The sequence below is a fragment of the Lycorma delicatula genome, chromosome 11 (genome assembly GCF_047948215.1).
Source record: "Lycorma delicatula isolate Av1 chromosome 11, ASM4794821v1, whole genome shotgun sequence".
In the NCBI taxonomy this organism is placed as follows: domain Eukaryota; kingdom Metazoa; phylum Arthropoda; class Insecta; order Hemiptera; family Fulgoridae; genus Lycorma; species Lycorma delicatula.
The window spans coordinates 24,199,628-24,208,393 of NC_134465.1; the positions used below are offsets into that span (position 1 = coordinate 24,199,628).

Genomic DNA, 8,766 nt, shown 5'->3' on the forward strand with positions numbered 1-8,766 from the left:
TCGGATAATGAGAATTTTCCAAAATTTCTGGTAAACTGGTACCGCTCGTTAGTAAGTTTCTTCCTTGGATTCTGAATAAGATAATAAGAAAAAAATTAATTTCTGAATAATGAAAAATTTAGAATTTTGGTTTTATAAATATTTATATATACGGCAACCATTAATTCAACTTGTATTTATTTTCTGGGGCATCCGAGATATTAGAAATATGAACCTAGATAAATATTTAATGTTACTCAAACAACGAAAAAAATTAAAAATCCATTGCTAAAATATAACACAAGTACTGTAGCTTAGTAAGGAGTTTTACATACTGTTATATAATTTAAATACCCGTTGAATAAAACTTTGAGAAAGGAGATTTAAGAATTACACATGTCTAATCCTCCTTGACTGAATTTGTTCGAAAATTGAATCGCCTCAAACACAGAAATCATCGTGATATATTTAATCGATTTAGATCAATTCACACTAGAGGTATTAAGTTTTAGAAATATTATTATATATTTTGGTGCCGTTAACCAATGTTTTCAATAGAACCTCCAAATTTTGTCTTCCCTGAGGAGCAAACTCCGACCTATTCCTATACTGAAGCCAATATCAGTATTCTTGAAATAAGAATATTGATATATGTATTAAAACAGAAGAACGTTTTTCAAAACTTGCTTGTGTATGCAAAACTTCATTACAATCGTTCAAATTATAAAATAAGACAGTATGTTGAAGACAACACAACTATTAAAAAGAGTAATTGACAAAAAGAACTTCCAGTTTTTAATTACTGATGATGGTTACGAGAATTAGAATATTAATCAATAGAAGTTGAAAATTTTTAGTCAAGACATATGTCCATATCTTACAGATGATAAATCATTAATTGCTTTGCAATCACGAGGTTTTGTCTTAAGATTTTCTTTGCAAATAACGAAGTTTGTAACATTATTATACGAATGACCCTTATATTTCAAAATATAGATAATGTTACTATTATATTTAATAACAAAGCTTACAGATTTATAATTATACTATAGACACTACCGTTATAACTTACCTCCACGGCAGAACGGTAGCATCTTGTAATAATTAGTAGCTTCTAAGTTTGAATAAGCATGAATTAATATGCAACTGGACTATCAGTAACCGGACATCAGGTTTTGGTTTTTAAATACATTAATCATTAAATACTTTTTCTTACCTTTTTTTCATTGGTAATTTTTCCTGGCGATATTCTGGTAATATGTGATCTTTATAATATTTGCTAAATTTTTCAACCGAATCTTTCATGTCATCTGGATATTGTGAAGACCAATTATCGTATTCTGCCAAACCTTTATCAGTTAAACTATGAAGTAAATGATTTATAGTGTCTTGAGGTACACCAGCGGTGGACAAAAACCTTACTAATCTGCTTTCACTATCCATAACTTGGTTAGGAGGACTAAAAGATAAAAAAAATCACAAATTTAATAGATAAATAAAACAATATTTAATATTCGTAATTCTTTTTATATATTTGGAAAGTAAAACTATTATTTAAAACAGAATAATGACATAAATTGTTAACTATAGAAGCACATTTGATCGATAATCTATAGGATGAGGAACAATGTTGGTTTAAAATTAAATTACACGGGTATTAGTCTTACAAGTCTAACACCTATGTGTGCTTTTACACCTAGTGTAAGGATACAGAAAACCATAGTTGAAGCCCATTTCAGTGACACTGGTCAAAAACCAAGTTTCCTCCACACGACTAATACATAACGCTTAACTATTAAAATCATTTATTTTAAGGATAATTCTGAATTCGACGAAATACTCTGTACAGCAGAATATTTAGACAATCTCACGATTTTAAAACTATTTTTCTTTAAATATATAAGCTTGCTAAAAAAAATGGCTTCTGCGTTGAGAAACGGTTAAGAAACTTAAATAAACAATTACGAGTTGAAAAAAAGTTGAACTTGATACCGTTTTTATGTAAAATATAGTCCATCTAGAAGAGCATAAAAATTTAATTATGTTTTAATATATTTTGTAAAAGTCGTACATGCTATTTTTAATGAATAAATATGTTGTAAATCAAAATTTTACGTAATACTCTGATGATGAAAAAGCGCTGTAAAATTGGAGATTATCCTATTTTTCTTAAAGATTATGACTGTACTTAAATTAAACCTGAGCGTGTTCAATTGTTTATCATTTTTTTTAAATAAAAATGTCTTTGTATTACATTATCATCACTACTCGATTCTGTGAAAAAGACATACGATTTTTTTATTGCAATCCCGTAAAGATTATTTAATAATTAATTAATGTTTTTTTACCTTCCGGGTTTATCTCCCGATTTATTTGGATGTGTTTCACTTCGATTCTGATAATATTTGTTAAATCTGTCTATCAATTCTCTTGCTGAATTTTTATCTCCTTTTAACCACTTCAAAAAATCCTCTTGTCCTTGATTATTCAAACAACTAATGTAATTATCAATATGATCTTTTGGATATTCATTATCGTCTAGCAGTGTACGTGCAAAGTTGGACGCAGAAGTATTTACATCACCTTGGTTTGGAATTCTGAAAAAACAAATATCATTAATTTTATACGAATACTTATAATATAATTTTTCTTTATTTAGTTTACCGCTATTTTGTGCTTCTTACGTAAGATCAGGTTTTCTATTCATATTTATAATGATAAAAAAAAATTGTAATTGCTTTTTCGAACATACCATCGTTACACAAAAATATCGAAAAAGAAAACTTATTCGACTTTATCAAATGAAAGTATAAAATATATAAACGTAATTACCAAAATCGGTGGTTTTTCTAATTTGTAACAATGATCCGGCACAACTGACGTAATCGTAAATCTTATAATTAATAAATAATCTTAATAATGATAATGAACCCCTTCAATAATTTCAAAATGATACCATATCTTTGTGTAGTACGTCTTAAAATCACTCAAACTACAGCGACCATAGGATTATTTATATCTGAACGCGATCATTATCAATCTAATCGGAAGTAAATAAAAATCAACAGAATTTCAACTACTTAAAACGTAAATAACTGTTTACGGGGTACAAGATGAACAATAAAACACCTATCGAAAGAATAAAGACAAGTGACATTTAAATCCGTACTTAAAGACTCCCTAGAAAAAGAGTCGGTTATCAGGAATTATAAAAATGAGATCATTGAAATTTTATTATTATTTTGATGACATTTAAAAAAAGAAATTCCACATAAACAATGGATAAAACGTTCCGCTTAATTACGCATTATGTATCATAGATATGATTTGGGGAAACCAGAGTAAATGGAAAACTAGTTTTTTGTCAGAATATAAACGGCTTTATCATATTATAGAAGGGGTGCTGATAAACAATTTCAAAAAATTCGATAAAAATTTGGATTTGTTATTCAAGTTTCGAATGGACATAAAAAAAAGAAGAGTAACTAGTATTATATGGAAGAGTTTTTATTTTTAAACGTATTTTCACATATACGTTCCATGTGAATTTTCCTTCTAAAGTAAATCGATATTTTCCAAGTATCTCAGGTTCAAAAGGTTGAAATAAATATATTAGGAAAATCTTTAACGAAATGTTCAATTTAAATTCTAAAATAAAGTTATGCATACCTTTTTATCGATCGTACATTTGGCTGACCGTTTTTAGGCATGTCATCAAAATATGTTTTGAAGTTGCTAATGTAACTTTGCACAGAATCCGGGTATACGTTTGACCAATTCCCGTATATTTGTTCACCATCGGGGCTCAAACTGTTCATAAAATACTTTACAAAATCTTCTGGTAAATCGAATTTTTCTAAGAAATTCTTCAGACTGGCTTTGTTAGGATCATTAATATTTCTGTAAGAAAACAAAAACAATAAATAAGATGTATTCATTTTAATATAGTAGTAATTTTTAAATATCCAATAACCTTATATAATTATTCAATCATTAACATATCTGTCAAAGTGCAATAGTACACTATACATAAGATGAAAAAAAAATTTTACAATTTACGTAAGTATACGTATTTACCTTTCTTTCCATTTTCCGTCTGGATGATTTAACTTTTCTTTCTCAAATAAAGTGAACAAATTTTCGATTTCATCATTCATTAAAGATGGATTTGTATCAAATAAATTTACCAGATCATTTTTCCCTTGATCGCTTAAAAATTGCATTAAGAAATTATTATAATCATTCGGATAATGAGAATTTTCCAAAATTTCTGGTAAACTGGTACCGCTCGTTAGTAAGTTTCTTCCTTGGATTCTGAATAAGATAATAAGAAAAAAATTAATTTCTGAATAATGAAAAATTTAGAATTTTGGTTTTATAAATATTTATATATACGGCAACCATTAATCCAACTTGTATTTATTTTCCGGGGCATCCGAGATATTAGAAATATGAACCAAGATAAATATTTAATGTTACTCAAACAACGAAAAAAATTTAAAATCCATTGCTAAAATATAACACAAGTACTGTAGCTTAGTAAGGAGTTTTACATACTGTTATATAATTTAAATAACCGTTGAATAAAACTTTGAGAAAGGAGATTTAAGAATTACACATGTCTAATCCTCCTTGACTGAATTTGTTCGAAAATTGAATCGCCTCAAACACAGAAATCATAGTGATACATTTAATCGATTTAGATCAATTCACACTAGAGGTATTAAGTATTAGAAATATTATTATATATTTTGGTGCCGTTAACCAATGTTTTCAATAGAACCTCCAAATTCTGTCTTCCCTGAGGAGCAAACTCCGACCTCTTCCTATACTGAAGCCAATATCAGTATTCTTGAAATAAGAATATTGATATATGTATTAAATAAGAAGAACGTTTTTCAAAACTTGCCTGTGTATGCAAAACTTCATTACAATCGTTCAAATTATAAAATAAGACAGTATGTTGAAGAGAACAAAACTATTAAAAAGAGTAATTGACAAAAAGAACTTCCAGTTTTTAATTACTGATGACGGTTACGAGAATTAGAATATTAATCACTAGAAGTTGAAAATTTTTAGTCAAGACATATGTCCATATCTTACAGATGATAAATCATTAATGGCTTTGCAATCACGAGGTTTCGTCTTAAGATTTTCTTTGTAAATAACGAAGTTTGTAACATTATTATACGAATGACCCTTATATTTCAAAATGTAGATAATGTTACTATTATATTTAATAACAAAGCTTACAGATTTATAATTATATTATAGACACTACCGTTATAACTTACCTCCACGGCAGAACGGTAGCATCTTGTAATAATTAGTAGCTTCTAAGTTTGAATAAGCATGAATTAATATGCAACTGGACTATCAGTAACCGGACATCAGGTTTTGGTTTTTAGATACATTAATCATTAAATACTTTTTCTTACCTTTTTTTCATTGGTAATTTTTCCTGGCGATATTCTGGTAATATGTGATCTTTATAATATTTGCTAAATTTTTCAACCGAATCTTTCATGTCATCTGGATATTGTGAAGACCAATTATCGTATTCTGCCAAACCTTTATCAGTTAAACTATGAAGTAAATGATTTATAGTGTCTTGAGGTACACCAGCGGTGGACAAAAACCTTACTAATCTGCTTTCACTATCCATAACTTGGTTAGGAGGACTAAAAGATAAAAAAAATCACAAATTTAATAGATAAATAAAACAATATTTAATATTCGTAATTCTTTTTATTTATTTGGAAAGTAAAAATATTATTTAAAACAGAATAATGACATAAATTGTTAACTATAGAAGGACATTTGATCGATAATCTATAGGATGAGGAACAATGTTGGTTTAAAATTAAATTACACAGGTATTAGTCTTACAAGTCTAACACCTATGTGTGCTTTTACACCTGGTGTAAGGATACAGAAAACCATAGTTGAAGCCCATTTCAGTGACACTGGTCAAAAACCAAGTTTCCTCCACACGACTAATACATAACGCTTAACTATTAAAATCATTTATTTTAAGGATAATTCTGAATTCGATGAAATACTCTGAACAGCAGAATATTTAGACAATCTCACGATTTTAAAACAATTTTTCTTTAAATATATAAGCTTGCTAAAAAAATGGCTTCTGCGTTGAGAAACGGTTAAGAAACTTAAATAATCAATTACGAGTTGAAAAAAAGTTGAACTTGATACCGTTTTTATGTAAAATATAGTCCATCTAGAAGAGCATGAAAATTTAATTATGTTTTAATATATTTTGTAAAAGTCGTACATGCTATTTTTAATGAATAAATATGTTGTAAATCAAAATTTTACGTAATACTCTGATGATGAAAAAGCGCTGTAAAATTGGAGATTATCCTATTTTTCTTAAAGATTATGACTGTACTTAAATTAAACCTGAGCGTGTTCAATTGTTTATCATTTTTTTTTAATAAAAATGTCTTTGTATTACATTATCATCACTGCTCGATTCTGTGAAAAAGACATACGATTTTTTTATTGCAATCCCGTGAAGATTATTTAATAATTAATTAATGTTTTTTTACCTTCCGGTTTTATCTCCCGATTTATTTGGATGTGTTTCACCTCGATTCTGATAATATTTGTTAAATCTGTCTATCAATTCTCTTGCTGAATTTTTATCTCCTTTTAACCACTTCAAAAAATCCTCTTGTCCTTGATTATTCAAACAACTAATGTAATTATCAATATGATCTTTTGGATATTCATTATCGTCTAGCAGTGTACGTGCAAAGTTGGACGCAGAAGTATTTACTTCACCTTGGTTTGGAATTCTGAAAAAACAAATATCATTAATTTTATACGAATACTTATAATATAATTTTTATTTATTTAGTTTACCGCTATTTTGTGCTTCTTACGTAAGATCAGGTTTTCTATTCATATTTATAATGATAAAAAAAAATTGTAATTGCTTTTTCAAACATACCATCGTTACACAAAAATATCGAAAAAGAAAACTTATTCGACTTTATCAAATGAAAGTATAAAATATATAAACGTAATTACCAAAATCGGCGGTTTTTCTAATTTGTAACAATGATCCGGCACAACTGACGTAATCGTAAATCTTATAATTAATAAATAATCTTAATAATAATAATGAACCCCTTCAATAATTTCAAAATGATACCATATCTTTGTGTAGTACGTGTTAAAATCACTCAAACTACAGCGACCATAGGATTATTTATATGTGAACGCGATCATTATCAATTTAATCGGAAGTAAACAAAAATCAACAGAATTTCAACTACTTAAAACGTAAATAACTGTTTACGGGGTACAAGATGAACAATAAAACACCTATCGAAAGAATAAAGACAAGTGACATTTAAATCCGTACTTAAAGACTCCCTAGAAAAAGAGTCGGTTATCAGGAATTATAAAAATGAGATCATTGAAATTTTATTATTATTTTGATGACATTTAAAAAAAGAAATTCCACATAAACAATGGATAAAACGTTCCGCTTAATTACGCATTATGTATCATAGATATGATTTGGGGAAACCAGAGTAAATGGAAAACTAGTTTTTTGTCAGAATATAAACGGCTTTATCATGTTATAGAAGGGGTGCTGATAAACAATTTCAAAAAATTCGATAAAAATTTGGATTTGTTATTCAAGTTTCGAATGGACATAAAAAAAAGAAGAGTAACTAGTATTATATGGAAGAGTTTTTATAATTACCTATTTTCACATATACGTTCCATGTGAATTTTCCTTCTAAAGTAAATCGATATTTTCCAAGTATCTCAGGTTCAAAAGGTTGAAATAAATATATAAGGAAAATCTTTAACGAAATGTTCAATTTAAATTCTAAAATAAAGTTATGCATACCTTTTTATCGATCGTACATTTGGCTGACCGTTTTTAGGCATGTCATCAAAATATGTTTTGAAGTTGCTAATGTAACTTTGCACAGAATCCGGGTATACATTTGACCAATTCCCGTATATTTGTTCACCATCGGGGCTCAAACTGTTCATAAAATACTTTACAAAATCTTCTGGTAAATCGAATTTTTCTAAGAAATTCTTCAGACTGGCTTTGTTAGGATCATTAATATTTCTGTAAGAAAACAAAAACAATAAATAAGATGTATTCATTTTAATATAGTAGTAATTTTTAAATATCCAATAACCTTATATAATTATTCAATCATTAACATATCTGTCAAAGTACTATAGTGTGCAATAGTACACTATACATAAGATGAAAAAAAAAATTTTACAATTTACGTAAGTATACGTATTTACCTTTCTTTCCATTTTCCGTCTGGATGATTTAACTTTTCTTTCTCAAATAAAGTGAACAAATTTTCGATTTCATCATTCATTAAAGATGGATTTGTATCAAATAAATTTACCAGATCATTTTTCCCTTGATCGCTTAAAAATTGCATTAAGAAATTATTATAATCATTCGGATAATGAGAATTTTCCAAAATTTCTGGTAAACTGGTACCGCTCGTTAGTAAGTTTCTTCCTTGGATTCTGAATAAGATAATGAGAAAAAAATTAATTTCTGAATAATGAAAAATTTAGAATTTTGGTTTTATAAATATTTATATATACGGCAACCATTAATTCAACTTGTATTTATTTTCTGGGGCATCCGAGATATTAGAAATATGAACCTAGATAAATATTTAATGTTACTCAAACAACGAAAAAATTTAAAATCCATTGCTAAAATATAACACAAGTACTGTAGCTTAGTAAGGAGTTTTACATACT

At 27.7% G+C, this 8,766-nt stretch overlaps 1 protein-coding gene across 1 annotated transcript; it reads right to left on the reverse strand.

Moving 5' to 3' along the window:
* Positions 1–6,544: 6,544 nt before the first annotated feature.
* Positions 6,545–8,452, reverse strand: LOC142332484 (uncharacterized). Its single transcript, XM_075378934.1, has 3 exons — positions 8,287–8,452; positions 7,868–8,098; positions 6,545–6,797 (listed from the first exon to the last, which is right to left on the reverse strand). The coding sequence occupies exons 1-3, from the start codon at positions 8,430–8,432 to the stop codon at positions 6,545–6,547; spliced, it is 630 nt and encodes a 209-aa protein (XP_075235049.1). The 5' UTR covers positions 8,433–8,452.
* Positions 8,453–8,766: the final 314 nt, after the last annotated feature.